The sequence below is a fragment of the Notothenia coriiceps genome, unplaced genomic scaffold (genome assembly GCF_000735185.1).
Source record: "Notothenia coriiceps isolate Sejong01 unplaced genomic scaffold, NC01 NC01_scaffold00026101, whole genome shotgun sequence".
NCBI classification, from domain to species: Eukaryota; Metazoa; Chordata; class Actinopteri; order Perciformes; family Nototheniidae; genus Notothenia; species Notothenia coriiceps.
The window spans coordinates 241,722-255,313 of NW_011358802.1; the positions used below are offsets into that span (position 1 = coordinate 241,722).

General features: G+C 39.8%; 1 protein-coding gene across 4 annotated transcripts in view; it reads left to right on the forward strand.

Annotated features, from left to right (window-relative positions):
- Nucleotides 1-13,239, forward strand: part of LOC104956588 (TOX high mobility group box family member 2-like) — a 74,999-nt gene extending 61,760 nt beyond the window's left edge. For 3 of the 4 annotated variants that reach the window (XM_010784095.1, XM_010784097.1, XM_010784099.1), the window contains 5 exons: nucleotides 5,772-6,002; nucleotides 8,317-8,397; nucleotides 10,076-10,462; nucleotides 11,073-11,212; nucleotides 12,137-13,239. In XM_010784095.1, coding sequence (XP_010782397.1) covers nucleotides 5,772-6,002; nucleotides 8,317-8,397; nucleotides 10,076-10,462; nucleotides 11,073-11,212; nucleotides 12,137-12,170 — 873 coding nt within the window. In that variant the 3' untranslated portion in view covers nucleotides 12,171-13,239. The remainder of the gene's footprint in view (nucleotides 1-5,771; nucleotides 6,003-8,316; nucleotides 8,398-10,075; nucleotides 10,463-11,072; nucleotides 11,213-12,136) is intronic. The other variant, XM_010784096.1, reaches the window with a different exon arrangement.
- The last annotated feature ends 353 nt before the right edge of the window (nucleotides 13,240-13,592 follow it).

The window sequence follows — 13,592 nt, forward strand, 5'->3', positions numbered from 1 at the left end:
CCTAATTATGGAAACTTAACAAAGACTTGCTTACTCTATTTCAAAACCCACTGCAGCATGTATTCTCTGCTGCTCTCAAATCATCAGATTATAGTCAGGTTGAGAGTTGTTTAATGCTTTTCAAATATATGATGTTGGAAAAACTTTGGATAGTTTTCGTCATTGATCATACATTTTTGTTATCCCTACATCCAGAAAATGCAGCTAACAAATGGGGGGGTTATTCAGTTGACAAAGATGCTTTTACATTTTTAAACCTGCTGACTTTGTAGCCACTCATAAAAGGCATGTGCCACAGTAACTCTGTGCTCGGATGTTTTTGTTGCACTACACAACCTGCAAGTTAGAGCCGGTGGTAAAAATTGCAGAAAAATTATATATGGCATCTTGAAATTACATTATTCTCACTGCTGCTTCTCTAACCATTGCCATTTATCTATTTATAAACCCACAAAGGCTTAGAGTCTGTAACAGCTGCACTAAGCCGTGCTTCTCTCCAGTATTCTGGTGCGGAGAGGTCCGTGTTCGCGCTGTCGAAGAGATTTATTCCACTGCATTACATAAACATTTTTTAGGAATGTAAAAATCACTCAGAGGGAATGTTGGACTTTGACATTTTTAATCAGGTGCATCAAAACAGTGCTCAAAACCTAACTTTGATGTTTTTAACAGAAAATGCGGTCTGTAAAAGCCTCTTACGCTGTGTCTGAATCTCTAATTCACTCATTGTTCACTACCTGTATTTTTAAACACTCATCTGTTACCTCGGCAGTGAGATGTAAATTGAGATATGTTATTAATCACGACCTTGGTTCATCACTGACAGGTGTAGTGTCTGATGACTGTAATTTTCGCATCATTGCATTGTGGGATTCTTTGCAGCAAGTAACATTACATAGAAACATTTGTTTCTTCTTATTGTGGGGATAGCATTATAAAGAACATTCATTTAGATATAGCCTTTAATAGAAAATAAGTCCTTTCTGACAAAGCCATATACTTTAATCAAAGCCAAATAACTATTTTTATTCAAAATACACTGCATCTAGTAGGCTTCTGCCATGCCTCTTTAAATGAAGACTTTAAAAAGTTCAACATTTAAGGAGTTCAATACCGAGAAAAAACTCATTATTCGAAAAGTCCCCTAGTTAAAACTACTTTTACTAGCTTCTTTCCAAGTCACTCCTTGATCAAAGATGACTTCAATACCAATCTTTGATTGATGTTCTTGAACTGCAGTTTTAAAGAGCCACTTCTGTATCACAGTCGGTGCTGAGTAGTACTTGTTCTTGTACTTGCTCATTCCTCAGGCCAGTGCACATTGAGACATTATTCTGCAAATACTAGCATGTAAAAGTGGGTTTGTCTTGTACTCTCTGTTGATGTGTGCACACTTACTCCTACCACAGAGTATACAACACACTGAGAGCAACTGTGTGTTTGAATATTCCCATTTTACAGTTGTTTGGCTTGATATCCACAGAAGTGTTATAGACTTTGGAAGTGGATGGCATTCAGATTTGATTCAGTGTCGCGCTCTGCATCGTGTGTTGGTGTAATGACCATCACTGTAAAGAGAGAGTGTATCTGTGCATCACCTCTGAGTAGTTCCTGTTTGTTTTTATGGCCTTTTGAAATCAATACACCATGCACCACTTTCCACTTTGCTGCTCAGAGTACATGATGGTGATGGTGATGATGATACATATATTCAAGAGGCGGTGATTGGACAAACAATTTTATACTCTCCCATACTATTACCTGATTTTATTGTCTAATTTTTATGTCTCTTAAACTCTTGTCGGTTTCTGCGTTTGTGCCCGTCCTTCTTTTTGTTATCAACACTCTTTTCTCTACATCACTTCACCTCCCCTCCTCCTTTTATCAACTCTGTCTCTACATCAACTCTGTCTCTCTTTCCCTTTTAATCCCACACCCTCCACTCCTCCCTCTCTCTCTGTTTCTCTCTCTCCTGTTTTGATAGTGACGCAGTTATCAGGCTGTCAATTCTAATCTTGTCTTGCCAGTGCAGTGCTGTCCATTCAGAATTACAGCTACCCCCTCCTCCCTATCTGTCTCCCCACATCCGCCGCCACCCCTCAGACAACAGAAATGCTGATGGGATGGGCAAGCTAAGGCTGACACTATAGTTTAGTCTTTTGCTAGAAACCTGTGTACAAAATACTTTTAGAATGTACTGCTCTGTACAGGACAGGGTGCTCTTACAACACCTCTGTGCTTTTTTTGGCTGTCACATTGTGGTCTTTATAATATAGCTGAAGTGAATTTGTTCTTCAGCCTCAGTATCAATCAGGCATTGTCTCCTCTGTTGGAGAAGAACAAAAAAATCGAATTGCGTAAATAATACTGTTTAAAAAAAATGCCAAGCACCAAATATTATGCTTAGATTCCCGCTATTGTTTTATTTTAATTGGTCAAATTAAAATGTTCCTGATTATAGATGTACAATTGTATTTAGGCACAATTATTTCATGGACTGTGTATGTTTGGACAGAATTAAACATTTGAAAAATGTAGATTATATTATTGTTTTGCACATAAAGTAATGTTGTTTTTTATCTGAAAAGACGCTTCATATCATCATCATTTCCTGATGAGAAGTATAGGCTTGATAATGCATTCTTATCGGCACGATATCACCCAAAATATGCTATAGTTAAATTAGAGCAAGATAGTTCAAGAAGAAGAGATTGACCTGAAGCAGAACTCTGCACATGTTCACTGCAGTTTATGTTACTGAAATGAAATACTGAATTCTAATTATGATGAAGGGATATATCTGCATTTCTGAAACAAATGTGTGATATAATGAAAATAGAGACAAACTTGCAGGAGAGACTCCTTCTGATTAATCAGGACACCTTAATGAGGAGAAAATACTTATAACCAACATAGCTTAAACATGTAAACCAGGCTGGGTTTTGCAGGATATTCATACGTTTTCCAATAATATTGATCTCTGCCCAAAGGTATACAAATGACTCCATGTCAAATCTGGGTACCTCAAGCAAAACAAGATTTATACAGAAGATAAATGTCCAATAGTCTCAAATATGCATGTTAAATGTCAAGATCCAGTGTCAGCACATCAGAATCAAAGGGTTACTTTACAGACTGATTTTGCTTCAGCAGTCACACTGGGAGAAATCCATCGTGGAAGAAGACCAGATACCAATCTCTCCTGTGACAGTATCAGAAAATAGACCAGAATGCAGTGCAGCCACAAGATGTTGCGTTATGAATAAGGGATGTGACTCTTCTCAACTGACAACAACAGCTGTCATAATCATTATTGTTCTCTGTACCATCCTACAGAACACAATGAGAATAAGCTTGATGCTGTATAGTGGATATGTGGTGGGTATTTGTTTATCAATCATCAGTCATTTGTAAAGCCAACAACTAAAACCACTGTGGTAAATAATATGAATAATAGATTATTTTTAATTGGCCTTTTTTGCATTGAGGCTGCCACCCGCTCTTGGATTCTTTTGTTCTTCTTCTGGGAATTGAAGGAAACAAATGACAGCCCTTTAGGTTGATGAGATAGGTTAATAAAACAATTTGTTCAGATTAAAAATCCTAAATTGTTAATGTCCCAACACGGTATCTCAGGATGAATTTCTCCTGTAACACTTTTATACTGCAGTGAATGGAGATTAGGTTTACTCCTTTAAGATGTGCTGTATCTGTATTCGTTTCAGCCTTTCAGTTGCTGGCCTCCTATCATTTCCCAATATGAACCTCGCACAACAAGGGAGGAAAATAAATAAATAAATAAAATAATATGCCCGAGCTGTTTTATGCCATTGCTCTATGTGAATTCTCCTGCAAATTATTTGGCCTTCTTTTTTTCTATTTTGTCATTCCATTAGCTCTACCTTCAGTGTATTCTATTTTCACTTCAAAGGCTTGAGTGGAACAGATGTCGTTTCAAATGCCTGTCTTCTGCCTCATTGCCTAAAAGTGAGGGATGATTATTTTTTTATGAAACCAGGCGTACTAACAAAAAAATGAATATTACCTGTAAGCTGTGAAATAGACAAGCAATACTTTCGCATCACCCTGAATGAGAACATCTATTCTCTCCCGCGCAGCACAAAAGCCATTTTGAAGCCTTTCTTCAGTTACCAAATGTGCTCCTGGACCTTGAATTTTGATGAGTTAATTTCATGCTGTGCAGAATACATTGTGTTGTTTGGCTGCAATTGCTTAGCTGAAACAATGCGATTTTCAAAGGCAGTCATTTCCTGCTTTCCAATTGACAGTTAAAGGGAAAAGCATGGCTGTTGCTTAATCCCAATGATAAGTATGCATTAGATGGATGTGAACGTCTTTAAATGTCCTCAAGTTTCTGTTTGATACTTGCACAGGGACAAATCTTTTTCATGGTTTGTTCTCCCCCCTGCTGAGTTTTAACACTGAAACGCAGGATCAGTAGAATATGAAAGGGAATGTTCAAAGCTGTTTAAAATGTCTAAAATGCAACCTGATGAAATAGGACCTTAGGCTGGGAGAAGGGCTTCTTTTGCCCAAAATAGGCGTTCATTCTCATTTCACTCAAAGCAACATTTGTTACTCTCCATAACCCCTCACCCGTAAATAGTGCACATAAACATTCTTAATTTGACATAATACCAATGTATCATTATATATTCAGTATGTCATGATATCTTCTATTATATGGATGGAAATTGGATCGTTATTTCCTGCCTTTATAGCAACCCAGAAATCAGGTTAACGGATGTTCCACGTATACTAATGACAACATCAAGCCGTCACTTCTTCCTCACCATCCTCCCTCAGCTTCACCTTTTCTCTCTCTTTCTCCTTATCTTCCTCTCTGTCGCTCCCCACTCCCTTCCTCTCTCTCCTTCTCCCGTGCTTGATGTGTTCTCTCCTCAGCAAAGGAGGCAATTTCCATATAGAATCACAACCAGGATCAGGTGACCTGGATTTGACTCCCCGTCAAAGCCCTGCACGGAAAATGAAATTGTATTCATGTGTATTGGATCGAGTACATCACACAGATGTGAGCAGCTGCCTCCTGAAAGTGTAGCCAAATCGCAGTGTGGAATTGTTGACAAACCAACCGGGTACATTCTAAAAATATATAGATTTAATCCTTTTCTTTATGCTTTCCTCCGAAAATGGACTTTAATGTTTTTGTTATCTACATGAAAGAGAAAAGACAATGATTGAAAGAAAATCTGAAAATATCCGTGAATCCAGCGTCTGATAAAGTGATACCAATGTGAGATTTTAATTAGCCTTGGACTCTTTCTCCCTACCCCATGTTTGGACCGTTTCTCTTCAACTACACCTCCCTTTCCCCCTCCAACACCCCAGAGGCTAACCTGTCTCACTGACGTTCTGTTAGTCTTCATTCAGCCATGTCCGTAAATTGATCTGTTTTCTCTTCTCCGAACAAGCTGCTTTTCTCAGAACTCTGCTGCTTTCACCCTCTCCTCAACGTTAATTGAATGTCCTATTCTGCTATTTCAATGATGCTGAGCGACATGTGCAAAGTGTTTGATGCTGAAGGTTTTTTAAACGTATATTTAACCTTGCAAAAATCGTATCCAATCAATGAATCATGCCTTTAAATATCCTGCATACTGAAAGTCTAATCATGCTTCATTCTGTAGCAGCTGCACCTAAAGAGTACATTTCTGTCTTATGAGCACCAATGTCTTTGTTACTTTGTCTCTCGTCTTACCCTTCCTCTCTTTCCTTCTTTCTAACCATAGATAAACAGTGAGAAGCGGGCCTCAGCAGAAATGATGAAGCCCAAACCCAAACCTCAAAAGAAGAAGAAGAAGAAGGACCCCAACGAGCCACAGAAACCTGTGTCTGCTTACGCGCTCTTCTTCAGAGACACCCAGGCGGCCATCAAGGGCTCAAACCCCAACGCCACTTTCGGGGATGTCTCCAAGATTGTGGCTTCCATGTGGGACAGCCTGGGAGAGGAACAGAAGCAGGTACAAAACATGCAGGTTTTTTGGTATCTGAAACAATAAAGTGGATCAAAATTGATGACAGCCATACGCTATCATTAACTATTACAGACAAGCCCAAAAGGACGTTTTCAAGCCAAAGATTCAACTTTCACCTCCACATGTGACACTTCTTTTTACAAATATACTCAAATGTACACCGCCTCATGCACACATTCTGGTCTAACCAGTAGATGGCATGTGTGCCACAGCAGCCTTTCCTTGGCTTATGTGCTGTGTAATTAGCAGAACATTGCTGTGAGATACAGCTCACCTTAATGAGCTAGTTCTTCTCTTTCTAAAGATAATCCATCCGTTTATCCCCACTCCCCTGACTCTCATAAAAATGATTTTCTTGCTAAATTTAATTCAAGCACAGAGAGGAGGGGAAGGTTGTGTATTCTGTGAAACGGCAGACGTAAAACAATCTGAGACATTTTACAAGCAACAAATAGTCACTCTGGGAGAAATATAGAACACACTTTGGGGAGATTTCAGGAGACTACTGATATTTTAGGCAGTGGGTAGATTTACTCACATCAACATGCTAGTGCACACCTGCAAAAGCAAACAATCACATATGAACACAAGAAGAAAAACACAAACTCTCATCAGTGATCTTGTTTCCAAATGCAAAGAGTTTCCTCTGAGTTTTTCTGAGCAGCTTAATTTGCGTTAAAAACTAAAAAGGATTTTCCAAAATGATATGGAAATAGTGAACACCCTTTGTGCCATACCAAACTCCCACAAAGCTCCAGGCCCAGGTATGGTCCACACTTTGTGTTTCCCTTCTGCCTCAATAGCTGATGCCTCCAGACCATGCATCTTCATTGGCCCGCTGACAAGCAGGGATGTGTGAAGTTCTCATTTCCACTCTCTTTATTTATATCTCTCGCCTGCTATTTTGATCCTGCCTAGAATACAGAATTAGTGATCCCCCCTCACCATTGTCATGGCCTTGGATTTAGCTGAAGGGCATCTTGGCTATCCAGGAAGAGTAGTCTATTGTTTTTGTAGCTATTTAATGTCAACTCCAGCTCAGCAGTTAAAATTAAGGAAATTATGACGAGTTACAGGAGGTCATGGTGTTTTAAGATCCAAGAGAAACAAGAGTTTATAGCTTCTCTGGCTATCAGCAATTCTCTTGGGATGAGGAAGGTTTATTTTTAACAAAGGATACTGTGTAAAGACAGTATTCCACTATATTCCGTATATTTAAACCATATTTTCCAAATTGCATCTTATGGAGCTTAGCTTTTCTGGCAGACACACCAAGCACATAAAATAGGCGTGAAACTAAATGTGTTCGTAGTACCAAGTAACAAAAGCTGGCATTATCAATTTAGCAATTACTGTCTTTTATAAGATACTTTCTTTCATACATTTGAGTTTTACCAGTTTTGCCCTCTTTAATTAAGCAAAAGGTATTAAGGCAAAGCTTCCTTTGCCAAAGTAAGGCTTAGCAGAAATAAACAAATGTGTGAAAGTGTAAAGTACTGATCAAATAATCTATTTTGGTATCAGCACTAGGGCTTTCTTGTCATTTCCAGCCCTACAGGAATGCAAACTTTGCTTTACTACTGACAAAACCCACTTTTCTCTCGCTTTTGCTTTGTATAATACACATCATTTTGCATATAGCCCTTATAGCTAATAGCCCCATTTTCAAACACTTGACATCCTACACCGACAATACCTGGAAAAAATACCTGCATGCAAAACTGCACATCCATATAAGCCCACATTCTTATGCAAATACACTCTAACACAGCATCAGCAGTTAGTGGTATGACAAAAGAGGTTCCTATATCACACTAACAATATGGAAGGCACTTTCGAACAAAACTCATATACAGGCAGGAATAGCATCCTAATGTGCCAAATGACAACAGCCATTCTAGAGTATCACTAATGTCAGTATGCTGATAGGAGCGTTATTGTCGTGCTAAAGAGAGAAATGGAGGAGGGAGGGGAGGAGAGGGAGAAAGTTCCAGTTCATTTCTCTAGGTGGATTGGAATGGAAATGATGTGTTGCTACGATAGATGGAGACACATTGAGATGAGGGAGTTTTAGTGCTGTGATGAGGAAATGGAGGTGTTCTGTTCCATTGGTTCTGATGGAAAGGGAAACATTAAGGGTGTGTGTGTGTGTGTGTGTGTGATGTGTTTAAGAAAGTGTTAGATAAAAAGTATGTGTGTGTGCTTTGAGAGACATGTGTGTCTGCACATTTATGAGCATGTCAACCTCTCCTCTCACCCGAAGCCCATCGTTTTGATTTTTTTCTCTCTCTCTTCACAGGCATACAAGAGGAAAACCGAGGCGGCTAAGAAAGAGTACCTGAAAGCCTTGGCCGCGTACCGAGCCAGTCTGGTTTCCAAGGTAACGCTTATGACACACAGACCCTGGCTAAAACTGGTGATGGATTGGTTTGAAAATCCCTGCTAATGGGCTGGGCGGGGCTTCCATGGGATGAGGTGGAGGTGGTGGGGAGGGGGGGTGGAACTTGATGCAAAAGAGCAGGCCCTATTTGGAACAATACCTGATTTCCATAGGGTGCAGATGTTGGGGGTTGGGGATTGTAGTTGGTATGGTGATGTAGTTGGGGGAGGGGTCAGAACAAGCATATGGCCAACACATCTAGGAAAGATTGAGGTTAGAAAATACATTTCACCCTCACAGGCTATTCATAATATCAGGTTGTTTATATGTATATTTAGAAAATTCAAACCCTGAATGGATCTTGCACTAACAGACACCTGTGTCATGTGTTGGATCATCGATTTCCTCCATCTCATCATCTACAACAGGAAGTACATCCGAATGAATGCAAGCAATCATAGGCTTTTCTGCCGTTTCCTCTGCTGACACCGTCCTGCTAATTTAGATCTATGACATCCCTTTTTCTTCAAGTGAATGATGGCGTCTTGTATGCACCAGCATAGTAGCACTGGGAATATAGAAAGGCAAGGAGGAGGGCTTTGGATTGCATTGTTTAGTGCCGTCTTGTATTAACAGCACACAATGTAGTGAGGGGAAGATTCCTTTTGTCATTCCATTTGTTCTGCAGGCAAACAGCCTCATTTCTCTGCCTGTGATCCCGTGCGTGTGTGTGTGTGTGTGTGTGTGTGTGTGTGTGTGTGTGTGTGTGTGTGTGTGTGTGTGTGTGTGTGTGTGTGTGTGTGTGTCCTTTTCCCATCTATCTGTCAAGGTGTCTATTGATCATTACCCCAGCCCTAGCCCTATTCATACAAATGGGCTCCATTACGTTCTAATCAACACTGATGGCTGGAGATGAGCAATCTGACATCTTATCATAGGGTCCTGTAGAGGGTGGGACTGGTGGAGTAGGGGGGTATGTTGTAGGTGCTGCACCTGCTCAAAGTGGTACTGTCCAAAAACAAGTTAAAGGTCAAGTTTGGGTGATTTTGGTGATGTTTGGGGTTTTCTTTTAAAGCACACCTTTGTGTTATAGTCATATATTTCTCAAATATAACGATTTGTCATTATAACGTTTGACTGTTGATCATTTTAAAGGAAAAGTTGAACATTGTGAGAAATGACTTTCTTGCAGAGTTAGATAGGAACATTTTAACCACTTTCATGTTGGTTTGTTACATATGAAGCTGAAGCCGAAAGACTGTTAGCTTAGCTTAGCAAAAATACAGGGAACGGGGTAAAGCTTGCCGGACTCTGTTGATCTTTTTCTCTAACTGTCAGCAAGAAAGTGAATAAGCCAATTTCCCAGTCCAACAAAAAGTAAGGGCAGAAAAAAATTCCTTGGTTATCCATGCTGCTGTTGTAGCAAATACACTTTAGTTGTCAACTGATATAACTACAGTAAAGTCAGCAGCGAAGCTTCCTTTAAATATGCAGGGCTACATTTGTTTTAATAGCAGCATCCATTACACTTTTTAAAAAAAAGGTGTAATGGATGTCTCTATTAAAAAACTAAAGCGTAGATGTTTTGTGATCCAAGCTTGATGAATAATAATGAATGTGATTTACATTTTTATTATTGAAAGGGATCTTAATAACATTCCGTTTTTATCATCCACAGACATACAATGATCCTGAACCAAAAAGTGCCCAGCAGACCAGCCAGTCCTCCCACATGCTGCCCCCGAAGCAGCCCCTGTACAGTGTGCCCCCCCAGCCCACCTCACCCTACCTGGGCCCGCCGGGCTCCTTCCCCCTGTCAGACCTCCAGAGCTACGCAGGGCCCCCCCGCCACACCCTGGCCCAGACCCTCAGCCAGTCCCAGATGCTGCGCCCCAGCATGAGTGCCTCTCCCCCATCTCCCTTCCAGATCAGCCCACCTCTGCACCCCCATGCCCAACTCTCCCTGCATCAGAGCTCCCTGCTCAACCAGCCAATCCGCATGCAGCAGTCGCAGCCAATCATCTCACACCAAATGGGGCTGCATTCCCCTCCTCTTGGCCAACAGGTTGGTGTGGCCATTATCAAAATGAAAAAAGTTGAAACATGGATGTGATGAAGCACATCTGCTAAAGTGCAGAATGTACCTGATCACCTGAAATGACATGAACTTTTATTTCTTAATTATTGCTATTTACCTATAATCATTCAAAAATATGTATCCTTTGTTTTCTGTTTTGTTTTTTATGTCATACTCTAAAGCCTTATTTTTGTATTTATTGTTTGTATCAGAAAGAAATGAGAAAAAACTCAATTTTATATAATTGTACTGTATAACAAGCCTCAGTCATGCATGAAGCAGTGAAGAGGGACAAAGGAGTCTGACAAAAATATATTTGTTACATATGTTTTACTTATTAAGTGAGAAACAACCCAAATACTGTGTCAACTACCCTTCCTCTCTGAGTCTATAATCTCGATTCCAGCAGGAGGTTGTAAGCAAATATAAGATTAAATGGACAGCCTGTTTCATACTCACTAAATTCAAAATCAACTGATACAGACCATTGACAACATTTGGCCTTATACAGTCTCATGCCTCAGCAAACTCTAATGGCTGGCAATCTCAAAGCTGGAAGGATTTAACCATTTCTTCCCCACTCTTATCCAATCCACAGGGATTCTCCCATATTCAGGCTGATTACCAGAACAGTGTCGGGGGCTCACAGTCTCCAGGGGCCCCTAACCCGGTGCATGGCCAGAACCCTGACTGGGACAGCGAGTACTGCAACAGGGACTGTGGACCCAACCACTGCGGGTGAGCTCATCACAGTGTGTGGTACTTATGAATGATGTAAAATGGAGATGATGGTTAAGAAGAGATAACATTAAGGTAGCCATGAAAAGATGGTCCAGAATAAATCAAATGCAGGACATTTGATTATTGAGAATATTAAGTAGTTGTCTGACAGTTACTCATTTTCCAAATGAGCTGCTCTAAACCACTTCACACTCAGACAGTATTAATCATAAACGGTGATTTCTCTGCTAACGAAAAGCATCCTCTCGAAATTCAAATGAGTAATGCAGCGGTAGAACAATGCTATTTCCGAGCTTGGAAAAAAGTGTGACATCCAATTAAGTTTCCCTGTGTTTCGCTCAGCACACGTTGCCTTATTGAATCAAGCTATTCAAGCAGGTACAAGATGAATGCTATTTTCTCTCGCACCTGAAACTGGTGTTTCTATTCCGAGAGGCAGCAGTGCTGGAAGTCAGTATCTCCTGTGTTTAGAGCTGATTCATCTGTATGTCAAATGAGATCACGCCTGGGTCAAATCATGTTTGATGCTCTTTGAAGTCGATTGAGTCTTTGCTTAAACCTTTTCCCTCAGTGTCAGATCATCGGAGTTTGTAGTTTTGGAGCGTTCTGAATTATTTCCAGTGTGTCAGTTAAGATAACTGTAGAACAGACTCTGTATTTGACATTTTGAGTACGAAGTCAACTGCAAATTCTGACTTTTGTAGTTTTCTTTATACTAATTGATGTCTCCTGTTAGTCGACAGCTTTTATGTTTTTGAGCTTCTTTCTTAGCCCTGTCTTTCTTGAATTAGATTTCATAATTTCACTGGAATTTCCTGGTGAGATGATGAAATCAAATATAGGATAAACAGAAATACAACTTGTCGATCATTGTTTTCACTTGTATCCAGACATACATTAATACAGTTTCTTCTCCTCCAGCAGTGGTCGGGACAAGCCTCTCTACCTCACTTGAAGTTGAAAGACCTCCAAATGTCAGACTCCAGGGAGCTTTCCACCATAACAACGTCATCGATGTATCTGCTTCTACACCATTTCCTTTTTCTTTTTTTTTCTTTTTGTGACGGATTTTGAAAATCCCAAAGACTGCTACAGTAACATCACCTATTTGCCAAGCACTTAGATCGGCCAGAAGCCTGGGGCACTTCTCTTGCTTTTTTCTTTTTTTGTTGCTTTTTTACTTATCAGTGAACTTTCCGGTTTTTGCGAGGGCAGTAAGCTTTAAGCTCATGCCAACATACTGGAAATGAAGACCTCATTCTGTTTTGAATTTTTTTAAAGATGCTCTCTTTCTTCTTCACTCCATTACTCTGTGTTTGCCATGGACTGGCCTCAATGGGGAGATGAAATGCTCTAAGCATACTCAAAGCATAGGGGTCTCGGGTAGAAAAGCTAATACAGGAATATAGAATATAGTCGCCTCAGCAGGGGTGGATGTACTTCAGGACAGACTGAAACACCCCGACTGAGTAAAAGCAAAGTGAAATTATAATGAAGATAGTCACTTACACTTAAGACATTTGTAAATCATCCTCGCCCCTATTAAAGGACTCCCTCTTTTCCTTTCTTTCTCACAGAGTGATTGTAAACATCACCAAAATGGATCCCTCTTATGTGTGTATTTAGCTGCAGTCCCTTGCTTTCTTTTGTTTTAAACATTATTTGTGTTTGGTTATGTGATTTTCTTGCAGGTGGATTCAGTGAGGGAATACACACACTAAAAGTTGTGTTGAAACTGTGTTCACTGGTCTTGTTTCTCTTCAAACGAGAGAGAAATGCAGAGACTGTAAAATTCTCCATTTCCTTCTTAACTGGTGAAGCTCTGATAGAGAGTGTCACTCTCTTCACATGGCCTCAGGACGTTACAGAACTGTAGGGGTCAAAGGTTGATACCTCTCCTTTTAGCTCCTCCTACTCTTGGTCAATAAGGACCGCCCCCACCTGTAACCCTGTCCACCTACCCGTAGTCCTGACACCACTTGTACAGGTGAATACAAAAAAAAGTTGCTTAAATGTGAAATGTTACTAAAGAAAAAAAAAACATAACAGTGGGTTTTAAAGTTTTTGACTAGTTTTATTAGGTGTTTTAGAATTGTGTTGAACTCATCTTTATAATTTTTTGTGAAGAAAAAAAATTCTGAAAATATTTTGTTTTTTCACTGTAGCAGGATTTGCGTTTCGGAGGAACATTCATGGGAGTAGATATTTTAAGTTTGTGTATAAACCTGCCAAATGTACTTCTTTAATTTGTAAAAAGCCAGTGATGAGAGAACCCATTTTGTTTTGTTGAATATCATATGTTTTACAATATGGTCATTCTATTTAATTTGGTTGCAGGTTTCACATCTATTTATGAATGATATGAAGTAACATTTTT